Below are 24,736 nucleotides of genomic sequence, written 5' to 3'. Positions count from 1 at the left end.
AGTATGTATCATTCATCCAATACTTTTAATCACTCAGCTGAGTGACTTTTACATGATAGAATTTCAAATAACTATTGAATGAATGAATGAATGAATGCCATTTACTCTTAAAATCCTTCAATCGTTTCCCACTGCTTTAACAATTCTCAACTTTTTACTATGGCTCCTAATTCCTGTATGATTTGGCCCATTTTCTTTGTAGCCTTATTTTCACTTCATTTAATAACTATGTAGTGAGTACTTATGTTCCAAGCACTGTGCTGTGTGCTGAGGATACAATGAGAAGTAAGATATATAGCTCCTTAGCCTTTTGGATTTTATAGACCGGAAGGAAACACAAAACAATAACAATATACTAGTAAGAGTGGGTAAAGACAAGGTATTTGGTATCATGAGAACCTAGCAGGTATATCTGACCTGGATTGTGGATTGTGGGATGAGAAAATAGCAGCTCAGGAAAGACTTTTTGGAAAAAGTGACATTTAAGCAAAAATAGGAAAAATGAGGAGTTAGCTAGGTGAATAACAGGGCAAGTTCCAGACAATGAGAAGGGCATTTGGAACCTAACACTGAAACACAGAGATCTAAAAGAAGTTATTTCTGTAAGGCTCAGGTATGAAAATTATTGGGGGTGGGAGGGAAGCAAAGAGAGAGAAAGCTGAAAAGGTAGGTGCTCTAACTCTAAAAGCAATGGAAAGCCATTAGAGAGTTTTAAGAGGAGGCTAAAAAACCCAAAATCACAAATAATTGTCTGTGTTTGTGTATATCTGATTGAGGACATGAACTATGTCCATTTAATCATTTCTCCAGTGACCAGAACAATGGTAGGCATATACTAGGTATTCATTAAGCACTACTGAATCAAAACTGGTAGCAGAACAAAAAATGGAACTGGATTAGATTCTATAATCTGCTACACATTTAAACATAAAGAGATTAGAGATTCCTCAGTGATAACTACAATGAAACCACTGAAATCAGCTAATTAAAATTAGAGTGAATCTATTAGATTGAAAACATGTTACCATCCTTTTGAAAACGAAATCTAAAAAATTTACAAAAGGAATATATGTAATCATTATCTAAGAACCAATAATTAAAATGGAAGGTTCTGCCAGACATCATAATCCATCAGGCCTGTATGATTATATGTCAGCAATAAGCAATGCAAACTTCTTCTGTCGTAAAATTTTTAAATTTTTTTAAAAAAAGATTTTATTTATTTTACTTGCTAGAGAAAGACAGTGCAGGCGAGAGAGAGTGAGCAAGAGCACAAGCAGGGGGAATGGCAGGCAGAGGGAGAAGCAGGCTCGATGCAGGACTCAATCCCAGGACCTGGGATCATGACCTGAGCCAAAGGCAGCCACCTAACGGACGGAGCCACCCAGGTGTCCCCTGTCATAAAATTTTCAATCAAGATACTTTAAAATATCAATGTAAGCAAAATTCGGTGAGGAAACAAATACTATATACTAGTCATGACTACACATTGCTATAAAAATTTTACTGATAAAACCTGGTTGACAGTTTCCGATATATACATATACAATGAGAAAGGCAGGCAATAAACGCCTCAGACCTGCAAAGGCAGTGCAGTTGGTTGACTGACTGATCTTAAAATCGTTTGAATCCCTTTTAAGAATCGATTAAAGGTTAGAAGATCTTTCTGTGATGATTAAGGCCGTGTCAAGCCAGGATGAACATATTCAGTAAAAGTATATCACGACTTGAAATAATGCCACCACATTATATGCATGTTTTATCTTTTAAAAGTATTTTCAGTATTTTCGGCATATCTCTCATAAAGTAATATTTGCCCCATATTTAAATAAGGAAACTGTGTCCAAAAAAATATATATGACTCTCCCTGTGTACTTTAACCTATCAGTAACAGTGACTTAACTAAAAATGGAGAGTCCTAATTAAGACTGTTTTCTATTGGATCACTGCTAACTCTTGGTCCAGTGACAGGTATCCTTTTCATCAGGGATGATCTTATATTTGACAGGAGTCAAATAAATAATCCCAACAGATACAATTTTCTTTAAAGAGTAATCGGTACTACAAATATTTTTAAGCTAAATATATTATGGCCCGTTCCACGACAAGCTCCTGGACCTCTTGATAATTATGAACCTCCTACAAAAATTATACTGTATACACGGCAGTCAAATGGATGAAATAGTTGAGGAGAGCAGAAATACGCTGGAAGGAACCATCTCAGCCCAGACTCCTATTAATTAAAAGCCACTTCTCTCTTCATCGTTTCAAAAACGATGAACCCCAAACAGGAGACAGACAGCAGAGGCACCAGAAGACTTCATTCCCGGGCTCCCAAGGGATTTATTCTACTAAGGAAAAATGGAGAGTCCAAGTGGGGGGCTGGGAAGGGAGGAAGACGCGGTTTACTCGGTCCTTCGCCCTTCTCCCGTGAACAATGTGATGTACGTAGCAAGGAAACCATCTTCAATGCTGTCAGGGTCCCGCTGAGCCAGGTAAGAGGCTGGGGAGCCTCGCCCCCGAAGGGCCCTGCCCTCTTTTCCCAATGCACCTTTCCCCTTTCCTTTCCGTGACTTCTCCCCGTCTTCCACCCCTCCTCTAAGCTTCTAGCTTTGCCCAGTGACATCTCAAAGCCAACCCAAGGACCTCTAAGAATATCTTCGGGGCCCGGGAAGGAAGGAAGGGCTGAGCCTTGGGGAGTGGTCACCTTTTGAGGTATCTGGCGTCCTCCCCTTGCATGGCGGCGGCGACGGCAGCTTGGGGAGGATGGGGGTATCTGAGAAAACCGGCGGAGCTGTTTCCGGGGACGGTGGCCAAAGTATCCCCACACCCAAAGGCGATGACAGTCCAGAGGCCTGCAAGGCGGGGCAGCGGCGCTGCGGTTACCACGGTGAGGCCGCCGGCTCCTCCCACAGCGCCTAGGCCCCAAACCACTGGAGGGACCCAGACCCGCCCAGAGCCGCCCCCGCCAGCCCCGCCGTAAGGCGCATGCGCCCCCTCCGCCGCGCCGTATGCGCAGGCTCAGTGTGAGGTGCTGAGCCCTGGGATTAATCTGACGCACCCAGGAGCAGAGCGTGAAGGTTTTTGCGGCAGATTTCGGCGTGTGTGGTCAAGAAATGGTTTCTTGATCACCGCCCCCTTGAGGATGGAAATTGGAAGAGTCATCCCAGTCAGCCGAATTGGAATATCAGGTCTTAGTTTAAAAAAAGAGAAAGGGAATCCATTAACCTTTTAATTAGTGAACGCTGTAGAGCAGCTCAGCCCTCGGCTGATAACCTGTAAAGTGACATTTGTGTTTGGAGGCGTGGCGGAAAAGGAACTGCACTGATTGCGCTGAGAAGCTCTTAATTGTGGAGATGGTCTGACCCTCATACAAAATGAATACCATTAATACCACTTTTGATTCAGGGCAAATCTGTGACTTCCACTTCTAGAATGCACTACCCATTCCCCCCCGCCCCCCTCCCCAGGTCTATTCACACATAGATACAAACTAGCTCCTGAAATGCCAACTGCTACAGTGATTATCCCTAACTCAAGGTACCTTTGGAATTGTTTCCTCTGAGGCAGGCAACTGTTGGCAATGCAGGCCACAGGAAAGAAGAGCTGGTTTTGAACCTTAGCAAGTAAATATCCTCTGCTTGCAGTTCTGTGCCCATGGGCTCAACTATCACATCTGTGCAAATGCGTTACATTCATTTATTCAGTAAATATTAATTGAGGGTCAGCTTTGTGCCAAACACCAAACCAGGCCTAGGATTACAAAGAAAACACCTCTACTCCCTTTCCTCACCTGTAATCTTGTCCCTTACTCCCTTTTAGTTCTACATTTTCACTCACCTTGGGCCATGTCTCTGTAGTTGTTTTTATTGTTTCTTTCAAATGCAGTGCAGTGCATGGGATGTTAAATATAGAGACACAGTCCATACCTGCCAAGAGGTATTATTTTTATCTGCCTACCCATTCACATCAGCTACACTATTTCTGTCAGTGTTGTAGTCATTCTCTGTCTTCCAGGGAAGAATATTTGGAGCTAATTTAACATCTTCCTCCCTGTCATGCCTTCTTATTAAACTCTTACAAAATTCTATCATTTCTTCCTTCAAGATACTCCTGCAATCCAGCTTTTTTCCTCCATTCTCACTTCTATTCATCTCACCACTTCATACCTAGAATACTGCAATTCTTTCCTAACAGAACCTTCTATTTTCTATTTTTTCCAAATATTCATTCTAAGAAATGATATGGGGGCGCCTGGGTGGCTCAGTTGGTCAAGTGACTGTCTTCGTCTCAGGTCATGATCCCAGGGTCCCGGGATCGAGCCCCGCATGGGGGGTCCCTGCTCGGCGGGAAGCCTGCTTCTCCCTCCCCCACTCCCCGTGCTTGTGTTCCCTCTCTCGCTCTCTCTCTCTCTGTCAAATAAATAAGTAAAATCTTTAAAAAATTAAAAAAAATAAATAAATAATAAAAAACTATATGAAATTTTATAAATTATCACTCATAGCTAGATTACCTTAAGACCTTCACAGTATCTAAAATTGCCAGATCACAATATCCATTAAAATGCATAGCTAATATAACAAGCATTCTTGCCAAGTAAGTTTCTTGAGATCAAAGATTATTTTGCTGTGTCAACCTCTGTACCCTTAGAACAGCATCTGGCCCGTAGCTGGCACTAAGTAAATCTTTAGAGCTGAAAAAAAAAATGCATACCTGAGCTTGGAAAAACAACAAAAATCTAGAGGAAATGCCCAAAGTATATAAAGGAAGATATAGCTGAATATTAGAACAATAAGGAGATAAACTGAAACTAGGACTGAACTAGAGGAGCTGTCAGTCCGTAACAGGAAAAGTACAAATGAACATGGGCATTTTATGCTTGAAAGTAAAGAAATACTCAATGACTATGGGATTGTGTCCAAATGACACTGGTCAATTTTGAGATAATTTACATCAAAAGGGATAATTACTGGGGCACTTAGGTGGCTCAGTTGGTTAAGCATCTGACTCTTGATTTTGGGTCAGGTCATGACCTCAGGGTCATGAGATCAAGCCCTGTGTTGGGCTCTCTGCTCAGCGGCGAGTCGGCTTGAGATTCTCTCTTTCCCTCTGCCCCTCCCCCACTGTGTGCACACACACTCTCTCTCTCTCTCTCAATTAAATAAATAAATCCTTTTAAAAAGGGAATTATACTGTGGTTGATTTACACATAATCCAGGGATCTGTGATGTTATGCAACAATGGATAGAAAAACAGAAAAACCCTCACTTTCATTGAAGGCAACCACTACCTTAAATCCTTACGCCAATAGAAAGCACAAAAGATCAATCAGTAAGAATTTTTGCCAAAAATTAATCTGAATCTAACCAAGCTGTCAGATCTCACATCCAGTACTAAATAAAGATGATCCTGAAAAATGGAGACTATTCCAAACTGGATATCAAGATATATTATGAGAATAATAATTACAAGGTATAGTATTGGCATAGGAATAGAACGAATGGAACAAAAAAGAGAACCAGACTTACACATATATGTAAACTTGAAATATGACACAAGTGAATTTTCAGATCATTATGGAAAGAAATGTATTGTCAATGAATAATTTTGAGGCAATTGGTTATGCATATGTAACAAATTAAATTGGATCCTTACCTCATACCACATGCAAAAACTAATTCCATATCCAATGAACACTTAAATGTAAAAAACAAAGCTTTAAAAACATTCAGAAGCAATATAAATTATCTTTTTGACCTCCAGTTAAGGACACATTTTAAAACAAGATACAGAAAGCACTAAAAATAAGATCTTGATAAATTCACTGCATTAAAATGAATAACTTTTGATTATCAATAAGACACCACAAAGAAAGTGAAAAGATAAATAAAAAAAAAAATGATACACCTATTTCCATCACATAAAAACCAGGCAGAAGTGGGCAGACTGGAGCTAAACTTCAGGACTATATGAACTGAGCAGTTACGAGACACAAAGAAGTAAAAAAACTGATGAGTTCTAATATTCAAATAGCTTTTCTTCTTTAAATTAACTTCTGCTAACCCAGTTTCTTCATTTATAGTAACTTCTGGCAGCAGTACATTTTTTATTTTTATTTTTTAAAATAATTTTTTATTTAAATTCAATTAATTAACATATAACATATTATTTGTTTCAGGGGTACAGGTCTGTGATTCATCAGTTTTATATAATACCCAGTGCTCATTACAACACATACCCTCCCCAATGTCCATCCCCTGTTACCCCATCCTTCCACACCCCTCCCCTCCAGCAACCCTCAGTTTTTTTCCTATGATTAAGAGTCTCTCTTATGGTTTGTCTCTCTCTCTCTTTTGTCTTGTTTCATTTTTTTCTCTCTTCCCCTATGATCCTCTGCCTTGTTTCCTAAATTTCACATATCAGTGAAATCATATTATTATTGTCTTTCTCTGATTGACTTATTTCACTTAGCATAAAACCCTCTAGTTCCATCCACATTGTTGCAAATGGCAAGATTTCCCCTGTACATTTTTTTTAAAGCTGCTAACAAAGCAACTGTACAGGCATCCAAGATGTTCCCATCATAGTCAAGGCAAATGATATCAGAATACAGAACCCAAGAAAGCTTTCCTGGAGAAATGCGTGTCTTCTTCCTGAATTATCTGTGAATTTTCTTTTCTTTTTTTTTTTTTTAATATTTTATTTATTTATTTGAGAGAGAGAATGAGATAGAGAGAGAGAGCATGAGAGGGGGGAGGGTCAGAGGGAGAAGCAGACTCCCCACCGAGCAGGGAGCCTGACGCGGGACTCGATCCCGGGACTCCAGGACCATGACCTGAGCCGAAGGCAGTCACTTAACCAACTGAGCCACCCAGGCGCCCTCTCTGTGAATTTTCAATGACGTCTGCAATGAACTGGCTAGCCACTTGGGCCTCTTCTCCAAGAGGTCCAGACCGAAATCTTGATGAACACAGAGGTGATAGATACACATTAGGAACAAGATTTAAAACACGAGATTTAATTAAGATTATTTTAAGATCCCCTATAAATCGGGCGCCTGAGTGACTGTCAGTTAAGCGTCTGCCTTTGGCTCAGGTCATGATCCCAGGGTCCTGGGATCGAGTCCTGCATCAGGCTCCCTGCTCCGTGGGGAGCCTGCTTCTCCCTTTGCCTCTCTCTCTGTGTCTTTCATGAATAAATGGATAAAATGTTAAAAAAAAAAAAAAAGATCCTCTATGAATCAAAAAGGAAAAGACAGAAAACCCAGTGAAATGGACAAAGAAGAAAAAGAGGAAATAGGAATAGTAAGAAAGTAAACAAAACATGAAAAGTGCTCAACCTCAGTAGTAACCAGGAAGATGCCAATTAAGACCATAAAAAGGTACTGTTTTACACTGGCCAGGATGCAAAAATTAAGAAGTCTGAATACACCAAGTGCTGGTGAAAATGTAAAGCCCTAGAAATTGCTTGGTAAACATTTCAGGTGTGGGTGCATTGGGACTACCCTTGAGAATAAAATGTCTTGTATTATTTTGCAAAGTTGGACAGGCACATGACCCGAACTCTCTGCAATTCTCCTCCTATATATATATACCTCAGAAAATTCAAGCCCGTGTGCGCATTAAGGTTTGTTCCAGACTTACAGAGCAGTATTGTGAATAATAGAAAAAGAAAAACTGAAAAAGAACTCCAAAGTATTTTCACAGGAGAATGGATAAATACATCTGAATTACTTGTACTATACAATATTAAGCAGCGGAGAAAGTTTATGAACTAGAACAACACAAACCACATGGATGAATATTAGAAACATTATACTGAATGAAAGAGCAAATTGCATGAGATTACATACAGTATGATAACTTTTTAACATTTTTCAGTGTAACTTATGATAAAATACATTTTTTTTGGTATGCAGTTCTATGAGTTTTGATTAGTGCATAAGTCGTGTAACCACTACACAATCAAAATATAAAGCGATCGCATCATCCCTTCAAGTTCCTTTGTGTTCCTTAGGAATCACCCAATTCCCCTAACCCCATGCTCTGGTAAATAGTGATCTGTTTTCTGTTCCTTTAACTTTTCCTTTTCCAGAATGTCATCTTAATATAATCATACGTGATGTAGCTTTTTATGCCTGATTTCTTTCACTTAGATAATACATTTGAAAGTCATCCATGTTGTGTTTCAGTAATGTATTCCTTTTTTTTTTTTCAGTAACTTATTCCTGTTTTATTGTTAGGTAATATTCTATGTATGAATGTACCACACTACAAAAAGCACTATAAATACTTACATACAGGTTTTTGTGTGAACCAAAGTTCTCTTTTCTCCTGTACAAACACCTAGGAATAGGATTGCTCAGTTTATGATAAATACATGAATAATTCTATGAAACTGCCAAACGGTTTTCCAAAGTGACTGTGCCATATGCATTCCCACTAACAATGTAGGAGTTTAGATTGATCCACATTCTCACCAGCACTTAGTATTGTCAAGTGTTTTTTGTTTGTTTGTTTAACTTTAGTTATCCTAACAGGTGTGCAGGGCTATCTCATTTGATTTAATTTGCATTTCCATGGTGATTAATGATATGAGCATCTTTCCATGTTCTTATTTACCATTTGTATATATATGCCATTTTTGAAGTCTCTGCCCAAATATTTTGTTCACTTTTTATGTTTTTGCTGGATTGATCAAACTGATCAGAGAGATAGCAACAGATAGATAGAGATGTAGAGAAATTATTGATTTATGAAATGAAAGGACATCACTGAGATTTTACAGGTATACATAAAAATGATAAGGAAATACTGTGAATAACTTTATACTGATAAATTTAACAACGTCAAATGGACAAATATCTTGAAAGATGCTTATTACTAAAACTGAGACAAGAGGAAATAGAAAATGGTAATGCTCTGTGTGTGTGTATATATATATATATATAAAATGGAATATTATGGAATATTATGCAGCTGTTAAAAAGAATTAAAAAGAATGAGATCTTGCCACTTGTGACAACATGGATGAACCTAGAGGGTATTATGATAAGTAAAATAAGTCAGACTGAGAAAGACAAATGCCATATGACTGACATCATATGGCATTTGTCTTTCTCAGTCTGACTTACATATGTCTTAAAGAAATCAAATGCCTAATTGCAGTTTTTCCCACAAAGAACACTCCAGACACAGCATCACTGATGAATTCTACCTAGGAAATGATGTCAAATTATATATCCATGCATAAAATAGAGAATGAAGGAATTTTTATCAACTCATTTAATTACGTCATATGTTTCTTTAAAAAATATCATTGGACTTTTGATATGGTTGTGTTGAATCTGTAAAATACCTTTGGATAGTATGAACATTTTGACAATATTCTTCCAATCCATGAACAGGATGTCTTTCCATTTACTTATGTCTTCTTTATTCTCATTTATCAGTGCTATATAGTGTTCAGAGTAGAAGTCTTTTACCTACTAAGTTTATTTCCTTTTTTAAAAAAAGATTTATTTACTTATTTTAGAGAAAGAGAGTGAGCACACATGAGTGGGGAGAGGGGCAGATGGAGAGAGTCTCAAGCACACTGCCTGCTGAGCACAGAACCCCACATGGGGCTCGGTCTCATGACCCAAGAGATCATGACCTGAGCCAAAACCAAGAGTCAGACGCTCAACTGGCTGAGCCACCCAGGCGCCCCTAGTTAAGTTTATTTCTAAGCATTTTATTCTTTTTGCTTAATTGCAAATAAGATTGTTTCCTTCATTTCTTTTCAGATAATTAAATGTTAGCATATTGAAATGCAATTAATTTTTATGTAGACTTTGTATCCTACAACTTTATTGAATTTGTTTACTAGTTCTAACAGATTTTGTGGAGTGTTTAGTGTTTTCTATATATACGATCATGTTGTGTGCAAACAGAAATTATTTTCTCTCTTTCTTTCTGATTTGGATGCCCTTTCTTTTTCTCCCCTAATTAATCTGGTTGGTACTTCCAGGACTATGTTGAATAAAAGTGACAAGAATGGGCATCCTTGCCTTGTCCCTGATCTTAGAGTAAAAGCTTTAAGTTTTTCACTGTTAAGTATGATGTTGGCAGTGGGTTTTTCATAGATGAAATTAATTATGTTAAAACAATTTCCTTCCATTCCTAGTTTGTTTAAACTTTTTATCATGAAGGGATGTTGAATTTTATGAAATGCTTTTTCTGCATATGTTGAGATGATCATGTGATTTTTATCTTCCATTCTATTAATATGATTTATCATATTTATTGATTTGGGTATGTTGAACCATCCTTGCATCCCAGGGATAAAATTCACTTGATTGTGGTTGTATGATCCAGTTCAAATGTGCATGAATTCAGTTTGCTAGTGTTTTTCTGAGAATTTTTGTGTCTATATGCATCAGGTGTATTGACCAGTAGTTTTCTTGTAATGTCATCTGGCTTTAGGATAATACTGGCCTCATAAAATGAGTCTGGGAGTGTTCCTTCCTCTTTAACTTTTTTTTTTTTTTTTTTTTTTTTGTGGAATAGTTTGAGGAAGACTGGTGTTAATTATTTTTTAAATATTTGGTAGAATTCACCATGAAGCCATCTGATCTTTGGCTTATGTTTGTTGGGAGGTTTTGGATTATTGACCCAATCTTAGGATAGCTTTTCAAAAATCAACTCAGTTTTATTGATTTTGTTTTTCTAGTTTTTATTTCTGCTCTGATCTTTGTTAATTTTTCCTTCTGTTCTCCTATTTCTAGTTAATTGAGGTATAAAGTTAAGTTGTTTGAGATCTTTCTTTTTTCTTAATGCAGGTATTTATGACTATAAATTGCATTCTTACTGCTTTTGCTATATCCCATACATTTTGGTATATTGTGTTTCCATTTTCATTTGTTTCAAGATATTTTTTTATTTTTTCCTTGACCCATTGGTGGTTCAGGACTATCTTAATCTCCACATATTTGTGAATTTTCCAGTTTTCTTTCTGCTGTTGATTTCTAGTTTCATTATACTGTGAGGATACTGTATATGATTTCAGTCTTAAGTTTATTAAGACTTGTTTTGTGACCTAACATGATCTATCTTAGAGAATGTTCCATGTGCACTTGAGAAGAGTGTGTTCTCTGCTGTTGTCACATCAAATGTTCTATATTTATATCTGTTAGGCCCATTTGGTCTATAGTGTTGTTCAAGTCTACTGTTTCCCTATCGATTTTGTCTGGTTTTTACATCCATTACTGAAACTGGGGTATTGGGGCACCTGGATGGCTCAGTCAGTTAAGTGTCTGACTCTTGATTTCAGCTCGGGTTGTGACCTCAGAGTCATTAGATCGAGCCCCGTGTCGGGCTCTTAACTGGGCATGGATCCTGCTTGAGATTCTCTCTCTCCCTCTCCCTATGCCCCTTACCACCCCCCATCTCTCCCTCTCTCAAAAAAAAGGAAAGTGGGATATTGATATTTTCTACTATTATTGTATTGCTGTCTATTTCTCCTTCAAGTTCTGTCAATATTTGCTTGTTTTCTATATTTAGGTGCTTTCATGTTGGGTGCATATATATTCATAACTATATATTTTCATGGTTGTCAGCAATGCTTTATTACTTTCTGGAGGCTCTAGAAGAGAATCAGTGTCCTTGTCTTTTTCAGCTTCTAGAGGCCATCCACATGCCTTTACTCACAGCCTCTGTTCTCCATCTTTAAAGCCAACAATGGTAGCCAAGTTCTTCTCATCCTGCCATTTTGGTAGTCCTCCTTCCATCATCACCCTTTCTAAGACCACTGCCAGGAAAGGTTTTCCAAAGAAATTTTAAGGATTCATGTGGGCCCACCTGGATAATCCAGGATAGACTGTCTATGTTAAGATAAGTCCTTAACTTTAGTCATACCTGTTAAGTCCCTTTTTGTGTATAAGGTAATATATTTACAAGTTCTAGGGATTAAGGTGTGGGCATTTGATGGGGGGGAAGGGGAGAGTACTATTTTGCCTACCAAAACACCCACTGTAATGGTTAATATTAAAACATCAGACAATACCGAATGTTGACAAGAATATGGAGCAAGTAGAGTTCTACATTGCTTGTGAGAATGCAAAATGGCACAACCATTTTGGAAAACAATTTGGCAGTTTCTCCAACAACTAAGCATACATTTACCACATGACTCAGTAATTCCACTTCTAGATATTTACCCAAGAGATATGAAAACATTTTTCTACAAAAATTGGTGTTTACAAATGTTCACCACTGCTTGCATAATAATATAAAATTGGGAACAACCCAAATGTCCATTAAGATGTCAGTTGATACAAATGGTGGGATATCCACACAATGGATACTACTCAGCATTAAAAAACCAAACTGCTGATATATATAGCAACATGAATAAATCTAAAAGCATTATGATAAAAGAAACATACAGTTTGATTCCATGTAAAAGAAATTCTTGAATACAAAAACAAAAAAACCCCACAAAAAACAAAAAACTATTATGATGGGAAGCTGACAAGTGGTTGCTTATGCCAGGCATAGGAGACACAGAGGCTGTAATCGGGATGGGAAGAATTTGGGGTAATGGTTGTTTATACATGTGAACACACTTGTCAAGATTCATCAAACTGTATACTTAAAATGTCTTTGTTTTATTGTACATAAATTATTTCTCAATTTGGTTGTTTTAAAAGGTATAATAAACAAGGAAATGAGAAATTCATATTTAGATATAACATCATTAAATTGTATAATTCCAAAGATAAAGAGAAGATTTCAGATGTCTTTAAATACTTCTATATGTATTAACTTAACATTCCTCTCTTATTCCAACTCCCTCCCAAATTGATTATAAATTTTTTGAATGAAGAAACCAATCCCATTCAGCATATGGAACTTGCCGTGATGGTTAAGAGCCTAAATTCTGGAGTCAGAACTGGGTGTAGAGTATCTGATCCACCATTTATTTACTCTCTGATCTTGGGCAAGCTAAACATTATATGTTTCAATTTTTTCATCCATTAAAATAAGAATAATAATAGTTTATATGTCTTAGAGTTATTGTAATGTTAAATAAGGTAGCATACATAAATTTATACCAGGGTGATTATGACATAAATGTTAGTAATTGTTATTAGGTAAATGAGGTGTTTGAAAACCATATGTTAATCATGTGACTCTGAAGAAATCACTTAAGCTGTGTCTTCTTAATTTAGAAAAATTGGGATAAATACCCCAAATATAAAAGATTGGGGTGAGTAGAAAATGAATTAATATTTGTGAAAGTCCTGTAGACTGTAAAGTTATGTGAAAAGCATTATGATTTCAACTTCACCCTTAGATTTGTTCAACTGCATTTTGGATATTGTACTAGCTGCAGTGAGGAGTTTAAAAGTATAGAGAAAAGTAATTGCTCCTTCTTGGTCTTATAATTCGACACAAAGGAATACAAATATACATAAAACCCTCTATGGAAGAACCATTTAAATACAAATAACCCCAGTGATACATCAGCATTCCAAGGATGGTTCCTGGAGGGCTTTGAAGTGATTAACAGGAGGCACTGCTTTGGAAAGCCTGCTTGTTTTTTTTTTTTTTGGATTCATGGAATTTTTATTTTATTGCCCTGCTTTAAAACATGTATATCTGTTACATATTTATTTTTAGCATATGTCAAATATTATATAATAAAATACTCGGGAATATTAAGCTAAATGTATGAAAGGTATTACCTCTTGGGAGAAGCTCAAAAGGGACTTTTATAATGTTTTGTTTTGTTTTGTTTTGTTTTGTTTTTTTATTCTTATGTTAATCCCCATACATTACATCATTAGTTTTAGATGAAGTGTTCCATGATTCATTGTTTGTGCATAACACCCAGTTGGAAAGCCTGCTTGTTAATACTACAGTTTGCCTGTATAAGCAAAACTCTTTTTCTTGGAAGCTTTTTCTAAACTCCAGACTTAGTAAAATGCCTTCTCTGTTCTCCTATTGCATTTACTGTACATTATGGACATAATTTGTTTATACTTCTATCTTTTCCAATAAGAGTGATTAAAAAGGTATAAAATCATGGATTTCCAATTACATTTCTAATCATAGTGCTTGGCACCTAGTCGTAACTAATAAATGGTAACTGGTGCTGTATCATATAATTACAACCTTCAAGGAGCACATAAAATAGTCACTAGGTATGTAAGCAAATAACTGTTGAACATATTAATCCATGTCATAATGGCACCATGAGACAGGTAGAATGTTGGCATATAGGAGGGAGTAATCTATTCATCCTGGTGGGTAGAGTTCAGGGTAGGGCTCACAAAGGATGAATAAAAATTTTCTTAACAGAGAGCATAATTGGGATATTCTAGGAAAAGACAATAGTACATAAAAAGACACAAAATCTTGAAACATTATGGTATCTTTAAGTAACTGCAAGTAGTTTGAGATGTTTAGAGAATTAGGTTTGAATAAGAGCAGTAAAAATAACTTTGGAAAAGCCATCAGGGAAAGATCATGGAAAGTCTGGTATAAGAGAATATGATATTTGGATATTTTCTGCAAGCATGGGGAGCCACAGAACTGTCTGAATATAGGAAAGTCATGTTGAAATTTATTACTTTTGGCAATATCAATTATTCTGTACTTTACCACACAGCAACATAGAACAGAGGTGTAAGAATTACATTTTTATTTTCCAAATAAATTGCTTTTAAATTTCTTGATATGCTTCAAGAATTTATAGAAAATCATTTCTTACCTTGTGACTGCCTTTGGGATATCATCAAATGGCCATTGTGGTCCAAAGAGTCCACATCCACTGGCTATTAATGCAGTCATCTTCTCACTTTTCAAATTAACTTGAGCTCACGATACACATCTTAAGGTAAAGGAGATTTCAGTTAAAAGGGCCCTTTAAAATACATCCTCTTCTTAAAGTAGTAACCTCTGTTTTCAACTAGTATGACATCAAACAACAACTATGACATCATTGGGTTGCTCCAAGTGTCAGGACAAGGAGGTAGGTGACCCACTAGGACAATAAATAATGAATCTCTGTGCTTTTCTTCTCCTTAGCTTCTCTTACAGCCTGAACCATACTTTGAGAAAATACTTGTGTGTCAACCTGGTGATTCTTAAAGACATGCAGTCAAATGAATACTCAATACAGCGTAAGTGGAAGATGTGCATATTTAGTCATACATGTATCCATACACATTCATTCACACACTAAACCCCTGTGTTTGTGAATTTGTATATGCAAATATGCACATTCATGTTCAATTGGAAATTCTCTGCAAGAGAGCATAGCTATTGTTATGCTTTTGGAGAGATGCACATGGTACGGTGAGGGAGGTAGAGGTTCTAAATTTATTCATCCAGATTAGTTGTATTTATTAATTTAACCAAAATTTATGAGCAGGCATTGCTTTAGACTTGAGTATGCAAAAAATGAATAAACATAGTTCTTGACTTGAAGAATTCTATCTAAATCTAGTAGGGATACACAGGAGGTGGATAAATGAAATTCAAAGTAACACATTCTATGGTAAAGCTACAATGTATCTCTGTAGAAATCAAGATGACTATGAAATCCTTAGTCAGACATTTAATGCCTATCCCACATAAGGCATTCATCTAAGAATTAAGGCCATTAAAAGAATGAAATACAGACATACCTTAAAGGAGTTCAAAGTCTATGAATAGGCAATCAAAGAACAAGTAATTGGGGTCTCAGTCATATTTCCCACACACCTATATCCCACGTCAAGTTTTTCTTTTCTTAAGGGTCCTGTTATTTTAAACTGTCTTACCTATTAATTTTGTTCTTGTAAGAAGATGCCACACTATCCCTTTTCAATTTATTTCTTCAATTCATAATCTCTCACAATGATAGAAATTTCATTTGAGTTGGAGATATTAAGTGAATCCAATCTCTCATTCAGTAATGTTTGTTTGATACATATTACGTGTTCCAGGCACACAATTCAGAGCTAATGTAGTAGTCCGGACGGGTAAATTCAGGCAATGGCTATATTAGCAACCAAATGTTTCCTCTGAAGTCTTAGTAGCAGAATTAGAAAATTTTTAGAGCTGGAAAGCATATGAAAACTACTACCAAACACCTCTGCTGAAATGAGTTGAAAGCTAGTAGGTCACAAAGGAGTGCTCTCTTCTTCAACTCTCTAAGAAAGGCATTGCCATAGCATAAATGTGACATACCCTCCCGGTCATTAAGAACAGAACCAGAGCTGTCAGTTCATTCCAGATCAGTTCCTAGCAACAACCAGTTAGCAATAATAACAACTTTGAAGTTGGGTGTGAATGGAATTTGTGCTCCTAGGGTTGAAATGGGTGACATAATCCCACAAGTAGGGGCTGAAATTAAATCACATGTTATTTGACTTTAAAACTTTGGAATTTTAATTTTTCTTTTCTTTCATTTCCTTTCCCTTCTCTTCACACCCACTCTTCCTTCCATTTTTTTCTCCCTTCTTTCCTTCTTTTCTTTCTTTTCACGTGTAGATAGCACATGTGTCATAAAAGTCACTGCACATCAGAAACAGACTTGTATCCGATTTGGGGCATTTCCCACCAAATCCATCTCTCTTCAATGTAGTCTTTGCTGTATCAAGGGAGAGAGTAGATATATATCAATAACCCTGAGAAATGGTTGCAATGAAGTCAAATACTTTCCTGAGTGTGTTAGGGACAAAACAGATTTAAAACTCATTGCATGTTAGCTCACCCTTCGACACCTTGTCCACGTTGCCAGATTTGTTTCTTTCAAAGAGGGAGAGGTGAAAAATAAGATGCTCCTATTCAAACTTGACAAGTTGTAAAATATTTTTCTCAAATCAATCTTCTTTCTGCGTCTCCCCCTCATTGGCATGTGAACTTCTTTTTCTTTCCACATGAGTCAGTTGAGGATGCCAACATTCTCTGAATAAAAGGTGTTAGTATGCCATGACAAAAACAAAACAAAGTAAAAACAAAGAAAATGCTGCTTGTCTACTTTTCTAAATTGTTCTTCTTGGGCGTGGTAATGTATATTTCTCTTTCAGTCACTTCCTTGATACTGAACCAGGCCCTTGATACCAAACCAGGCCCTTGGGCCTTGGGTGTGATATTTAGTATTATAATGAGGGAAAAGGTCAGTGAAAGTTTAGCACTGGGGTCTACCTTGGAGCAGACGGGTTTGGTCCGGTCTTCTCTAATCTCTGAAGTAAGCGTGCAAGATATGCTACTCAAGTACATAGAGTTTTAGGTGGTGGTGGTGGTGGTTTTCTTTGTGGAGGCAGCCAAAGAATACTTGGTTTTGTAGTCAAGGTTGAGGGGAACTGAGTCTAGTCCCTGCTCTGTCTTATCCTCACTGAACTCTATGAAATAATCTCCACCATAATCAAGTGGACAGGCTGATGGATATTCCTCCATCTGAACTAAGGAAACCTGAACAACTTAAATATTTTTAGCAAGATTGTTTTTTTTTTACTTTATTAAAGTATCTTCATGGTTACCAGAATAACTTTTGCTTATAGATCTTGAGATTGGATCCAGGATTGATTCTAAGGTTATTCTGTTGCCTATACATTTGAGTTTATATCATTAAAATGGAACAAATATGAAAAACCTGAACTGGAAACTCAAATATCACCTAAGGAACACTTATTCTACTTTTTCATTTTGCTGGTCAATTTACTCAGAGCAAAGAAAAAACTAAACAGGCCATAGGAAGTGCTCAATAAATGAGTTTTGAATGACTACATTATAGACAAGGAGAGAAATCACCAAATAAATGGACTCTTATTGGTACATTTAATTTTTGCATGTAGGCCATTAGGGTGAAGACTATATAGAAATTGGGGCTTCTGCATTTTTTTCTCATAAATAATACTATTCCCTCATGGAAACAGTAGTCAAGAAGAGGAAGATTGGGTGATTGTCTTTTATTTACTTCTACCTTAGTATACATTTATTTTGTTTCTGCTCTATTGGGTTTCTTCTGGCTGAAAGATAATTTGTCTTATTGCATAAAAAACTCTATGTAGTCATATGGAGGAAAGGATGAGTATTTTATTTTTTTAAAGATTTTATTTATTTGAGAGAGAGTGGAGGAGGAGGGGGAGGGGCAAAGGGAGAGGGAGATGCAGGCTCCCTGTTGAGCAGGAAGCCCGCCGGGCTCCTTGTGGGGCTCCATTCAGGGCTGGATCCCAGGACCCTGACGTTTAACCGTGTAGATAGTTGGTTGTCTGAAACTTATTCTCAAGTATATTTCTTAGGAAGTGCTCATGGGAACAATATTCCTTGAGGCTTTGCCTGTTGATAGCAGTTGTCTGTGCTTTTTACTTATAGTTCAGTATTACTGGATATAGAATCCTTGGCTCACATTTTCTTTCCTTCAATAGCTTCAATATGTTGCTCTTATTTTCTTCTTTCATGAAGGGCTGTGAAAATGTGTTAATCTAAATTTCCTTCCAAAAAATAAATTTCCTATCCAAAAAATAAAAAATAAGTCAAATTTTTTTTTTGCCTAAAAAGCCAAAGATTTTTTTCTTTTTTACAAAGTTCAATAATTTTACTCAAATATGTTTATGTTGGATATTCTGTATGATAGCATCAGTTATATGGTGTGCTCTTTCAATATGTAGTTTCACATTCTTTTTAAAAAAATATCAGGAACATTATCTTGAATTATAGTTTTTAAAATTTATTTTGTTCCCTTGTTTGCGTTTTCATTTTCAGGGACTCATCTCTTCTTTGCCTATCTTCAGTATTTGTCATTTTTTCTCAAATTCTTTTTTATCTTTCTTTATCTTGTAATTTAATGTTTTCCTCTTTTGATTTTCTGTTATTAATACATTATTTCTTACATTTATTACTCATGTATTCTAGAATAGGATACATTTGTAAAGGATTTTAAACTCCTAATTCTCTTTTTGAGTTGTATCAGCTTATTTCTGACTTTTCTAATTTTGATTTGTGTTATTATTTCATGTTTTATGTCATTAATATAGTTGGGGTTTTTTGAAATAGTAAGTTGCAGTTTTGATCTCTTTCTTTTTCATGTCTTTCTAGTGTGATTGTTTGGGATTCCACCTCGATACATTTATTTTAATTTATTTTCTTTGAAATTAGTTTTCCTGAATGTTTAGAAAGTAGTAGTGTTTCTAACTTCACAGACCTTGCTCTTCTGCAGTTAGCATCAGTGTTAAAAAATATTGCACTTTGCTTTCTGGGATTTCCTAGCTCTGTTTGCCTTCCCCACTTTTATCTGTATCTTCTTTCCTTTACCTCTCTTGTCTCTTTCTTGATAAATGCTTCCAGTCCCAGTAATTTCTCCTCATTGTGGAGCCCCGTGCCCTGATGGGTCAGGTTTGAGAGTTCCCAGACAGTAAACTGCTTCACCTTTTTTGTTTTTTTTAAGATTTTTATTTATTTATTTGAGAGAAAGAGAGACAGAGAGAGCACAAGAAGGGAGAGAGGCAGAGAGAGAAGGAGAAGCAGACTCCCCACTGAGCAGGGAGCCAGACGACATGGGCCAGACGCTCAACCAACCAAGCCACCCAGGCTCCCCTGCTTCACCTTTATAGAGCTTACAGCAGGTGCTTTATACTCACATGTTGCTGGAGTAAACCATACCCATCTCAATGTCTGCCACTCTTCTCAAATTGACCTGTTGTCCTTTTCAGATATTATATGTTGGGTGTTTTTTGGTTCTCTTATTCTGAACATCATCAAATGGCTTGCTATTTCCCCCTGCTTTTTCCCCACACAGATGCCAATGACACACAAGTCTAGTGGCTATTGGTAGTTTGTCTACCTGCTTGTATGTTGAGGCTTGTGTTGTACCTAGTTTCCCAGTTTTGTTGGATTTTGGTTTTTACTATCGAGATGCTGTCTTTTTAATGTAATTTGGAAGGAACCCCTCCCCCCAAATTATGCTGCCACTACCATCTTTCTAGAATTTATGACAGGTGCTCTTTTTATAGGTAAGGAATCTGAAGCCCAAGGAGGTAAATTTATTTGCCCAAGATCACGCAGCTAGCAGCAGAAGATAAGTGTATATGTAAAGTCCCTTGATAATGCTGGGTACTGAGAAACTGCCTAATGCATGCTCTTTCCTTCCTCTTCCCTGCCTCCCTCTCTTCCCCCCAACCTTCTTCCCTTCCTTCCTTTCTCCAATTCTCCCTCATTTCCTCCATAGCCTAGATTTAAACTCAGTTATTTCTGACCTCAAAGCCTCTGCAAGCTCATTTAATATGCTCTGCTTCTACCCCATAATGTGACGTCACTAGAGCTTTTAAACAAATTTAAACAAAATTAGCTTTACCAAAACCTAGTCATCTTGCTCTAACAACATTTTCCTCTATGTTTTTATGCTCACATGATTTTCAAATGGAATCTATGGATGTTAGGTTCTTTGACACATGCCTCATTAAAATATGGTTTGTTAGAAGTAAAGTGGTGCCCTTATTTTAATGAATCCATTTATAGACATTTTATATAACCCTTTAAAAGCCTTCTTTCTTGTCTTCTACAACCACCCAGGAAACCACATAAGATAAGGAGTCAATGAAATCTGAATCTGAAAAACCTTGATTTCACTTTCAAATTTAAAATTCACAGTACTCAAAGAGATTTTAAAATTGGCCAAAGTTGAATGTTCTGCTTTTGAAAAATCTTCTAAAAGTACTATTTTGATTAGAAAACTATGCAGCTCTCAGACACAAGTCCATAAAATTCTAAGCTCTGTTGGTTAGGATGCTTGGCTATTGATGATACTTGACTCGGATTCATTAAAAAAAACTGAATGCACCAGGAAGGTTCCCAAGGAATTTATACTATATATTCTGTCATATAAAAAGTCCAATTTACAAATTCTCCATAATCCTCTATGTAAAGCTAATCAGTAATTAGATCGTGGAGAGCAGAGTTTTACTTAAGGTATGAAGTCACCATACAAGTCCTAAGGGACTTACAGCTTTATTTTAGGCCAGTGCTTTTATAAAATCCTGTTCCAGTTTTTGGCTCTATAATGGATTTCCCAGGTTGGTGATACACCACCCAGAAAACACCCTTTCCTTATTTTTCTTTCCTTGAACTTCCTGCTCTTACTGTGCAGGCTTAGTTCATACTGTTTGAATTTACTTATTGTGGTTTGCATAAAATTATCATTCACTCATCTACACATAGTAGATAATGGTTATTTGCCTATAAATATAACAGGTACTGAGTTTTATTTACCCTCCTGCTCTGTGGGCACTCTCTGAACAAACGGGCAGTTGTTCTTGAAACATTTTCCATTTATATGAGATTTGGAACTGTTTCTCCTTGTTGCTTTGTGTGCTTTTTAGCAGCTTGAGGCTCCTTCTTTCATGGTGTTTACTCTGGAGCTGGTGTGAACAGAGGCTCTTGGAAATGGTAGAGTGTTAATATCCTAGAGTGTGTCCTACTACATGTAAAAGATTGCTTCTCAAGGCTGCTGGGAGCTGCAGCAGAGGTGGGTCTTTCACAACATGTACAGATACACTCACAGTCACGAACGGTCATGCACCTACGTTCAACCTCTCATGGTCTCTGATTTTGCATATGCAGAAACAGGCCAGGAAACCTGACCTCATGTTGATTGGAATGTTGCTTTGCATTCATTTTCAGACTATTTGGAGCCTCACGTATGTTTCTTGTTAACGCTCATGTTTGATTGTTCTAAGTAGTTTCTTTTTAATTAAATAAACCTGTATCAAAAATTGTCACTTTGCTTTAAAGAAGCACAATTAGCTTGCTCTGGGGGAGCAAACAGCACAGGAAAATGAAATATTTCTGCTCCTTTATATGTTTCCAAAAATGAGAGAGGCGTAAAGATGTAGTAATACATTTGACGTTCAAGGGATTTTAAATAGCTTTTGAGCAAATCAAGCACAAAGTAGCATTACTTATACAAAAAAAGTCATTTAAAACAAGCTCTGTTTTAAATGACTTTTTATGGAATGTGGTTTAAAATCATGTCTATTGCAAATATATCTTCAGAGTATTAGGCCGGAGACTGAAAGGTAAGTAAGCTGATAGTTCAATATAATAACTGTAAATTTGGAGGTGCATTGTTTCACCCCACAAGGGCATGATTTGGTAAAGCATCATACACAACATAACATACGTAGGCCTGGATGACTTCATAAATTTCCAAAAGTGCAGTTATTTGAATCTATTTCTATTTTTTTTAAAGATTTTATTTATTTAACAGAGAGAGACACAGCGAGAGAGGGAACACAAGCAGGGGGAGTGGGAGAGAGAGAAGCAGGCTTCCCATGGAGCAGGGAGCCCGACGTGGGGCTCGATCCCAGGACCCTGGGACCATGACCTGAGCCGAAGGCAGACACTTAACGACTGAGCCACCCAGGCGCGCATGAATCTATTTCTATTTAACTTAACTACAGTCTCTCCCCAAACTCAGCTTGGTAATGCTCTGGCCCCTCTAAGACAAAAGGGAAAAAATCGCTGTCATCTATCATCTATCTCTCTATCTATCTTTCTATCTATCTATCTATCTATCTATCTATCTATCTATCTATCTATCTATCATCTATCTATCTATCTATCTATCTATCATCTATCTATCTATCATCTATCTATCTATCTATCTATCTATCTATCTATCTATCTATCTATCTATATCTATCCAAGTGGCTAAATCAAGTGTTTCAAGATCCAGATATCAGGTTCATGTTGCTTCTTAACTCCTAATTATCCTTCAGTTTACTTTTTCATCCTACATATTTTAAATAATGTTTTGTATATTAATCATATTTTCTATATTCTATATTTGACATCTTGGGCAACTTGGGGACCCAGAGAGGGACTGCCCCTCCCAAGGTTATCTAGTTCCATCAAGATAGCAAACATCTTGCCTGTGAGCACACCTATGATATGCAAACCAACCAAGCAGAGCCCATACCTCCAATCCTCTCCTTTTTCAAATTTCACATACCAAGCCAGTAGTCTCCTTACCCTAAATCACCCCAGGGGCAAGTACCAGACAACCAGGGACCACCTCTGTAGCCCAGAGTCCACAGAAATTTTTGACTATCCAATCCTAAACTTATGCAGTGTACTTACTCTGTCTCACTCATTCCTTCCCTTAAAACCCAAATAAAGACTCTGGTCCATTATTTTCTCTTTTCTCCTTCTGCCTCCTAACTGACCCAAGTGCTTCATCTTGTGGCCTGGCAAGCCATGGAATGCCCCTTTCTCTTGAGAACTGTAGATAATAAACTATCTTTTCAATAGCAGTTTTCTGATCTGTGGGCCTCACCATACCTGATCTAAACAAATTCTGGGGACATTTTCATACCCTTTGGCACCCATTCCCGTTGTAGACTCTTGGCCTGTCTCTAGCCCCCTTTTTCCTATTCTTTTTTTTTTTTTTTTTTTTATTTGACAGAGAGATAGCACAAGTAGGCAGAGAGGCAGGTGGAGGGAGAGGGAGAAGCAGGCTCCCCGCCAAGCCAGGACCCCGATGTGGGGCTCGATCCCAGGACCCTGGGATCATGACCTGAGCCGAAGGCAGACGCCTAACTGACTGAGCCACCCAGGCGCCCCCCTTTTTCCTATTCTTAAAGAGCTTTCTGACTCTGGACCCTGGCTACTGCTCTTTGGTGTAGGCTACTACCCTTCTTCTCATGAGGTCCCCTCTTGTAAAACTCCTATCCCAGAGGAGTTCCTTGAACTAACAGGCAATTAGACATCAGCCTGCCCCTGGCTTTTGGGGTAAAGGTGCTCCATCCTGCCAGGCATAACCCAATCTCCACTTCTCCCTCAGGGGTGGAGTTGAGTTTAGTTGTGATGTGCTTTTCGGCTGTACCAGCCCTAGGCTCTGCTGTTGTCTCTAACCACAACTAGCTTTACTTACTGCACTAATCGCAACCTCAGATCCCAGTTCTCCCATGAAGTCAAGAGCCTTCTGCCCAATTGTCCAGGCTTGTTTCCGCTATTTCTTATATATCTCCTCCACCATCCCCACCCAACCATCTTTTGACTACCTAGTCAAAGTTGTACCTGTCCTTCAGTCTTCTATGACATCTCCATTATTACCCTCTTCTTTGCATTTGATTATATTTAGTTGAACATTTTATCATTTGTTGTCTTTTTCTATTTCATGTGCTTGAAATTTGGACAGAGGACTTGAGCATATGTGCTAATTCTATGACTTACAAGCTGTGTTAGGCTGCTTGGACATCCATAACAAAATACCACAGGCTGGGTGACTTAAACAACAGACATTTATTTTCTCATAGTTCTAGAGGCTAGAAATCCCAGATCAAGGTCAGGTAGGGTTGTTTCCTAGTGAGGACTCTTCCTGGCTTGTAAAGAACTACCTCTCACAGAACCTTCATATGGTCTTTTTTTTTTTTTTTTTTTAAGATTTTATTTATTTATTTGGGAGAGAGAGCATAAGAGGGGGGAGGGTCAGAGGGAGAAGTAGAATCCCTGCTGAGCAGGGAGCCGGATGTGGGACTCGATCTTGGGACTCCAGGATCATGACCTGAGCTGAAGGCAGTCCCTTAACCAACTGAGCCACCCAGGCGCCCCTGCCCCTATATTTGTTTTAAAAATTTTATTTATTTATTTAAGAGAGAGAATGAGAGAGAGATCATATGGTCTTCCCATTCATGTGGAAAGAGAGAGAAAGACAAGGAGTTCTCTGTTTTTTTTTTTTAGTTTATTCATTTAACTTTTAAAACACT

The 24,736-nt window shown here is 37.3% G+C and overlaps 1 protein-coding gene and 1 long non-coding RNA gene across 2 annotated transcripts in view; one reads left to right on the top strand and one right to left on the bottom strand.

Annotated features, from left to right (window-relative positions):
- The window catches only part of KIFAP3 (kinesin associated protein 3), a 182,426-nt gene extending 179,482 nt beyond the window's left edge, over window positions 1-2,944 (bottom strand). The window contains exon 1 of the mRNA XM_064594336.1: window positions 2,708-2,944. Within this exon, the coding sequence (XP_064450406.1) occupies window positions 2,708-2,739 (32 nt within the window). The 5' untranslated portion in view covers window positions 2,740-2,944. The remainder of the gene's footprint in view (window positions 1-2,707) is intronic.
- Window positions 2,339-24,736, top strand: part of LOC135364739 (uncharacterized) — a 132,529-nt gene continuing 110,131 nt past the window's right edge. Inside the window, exon 1 of the long non-coding RNA XR_010412343.1 lies at window positions 2,339-2,495. This is a non-coding gene — a long non-coding RNA (uncharacterized LOC135364739). The remainder of the gene's footprint in view (window positions 2,496-24,736) is intronic.

The sequence above is a fragment of the Mirounga angustirostris genome, unplaced genomic scaffold, assembly GCF_029215605.1.
Source record: "Mirounga angustirostris isolate CCGP_5_RB_7025 unplaced genomic scaffold, mMirAng1.0.hap1 SCAF_6, whole genome shotgun sequence".
Taxonomy (NCBI): Eukaryota; Metazoa; Chordata; class Mammalia; order Carnivora; family Phocidae; genus Mirounga; species Mirounga angustirostris.
This window is presented reverse-complemented; position numbering and strand designations above follow the sequence as displayed.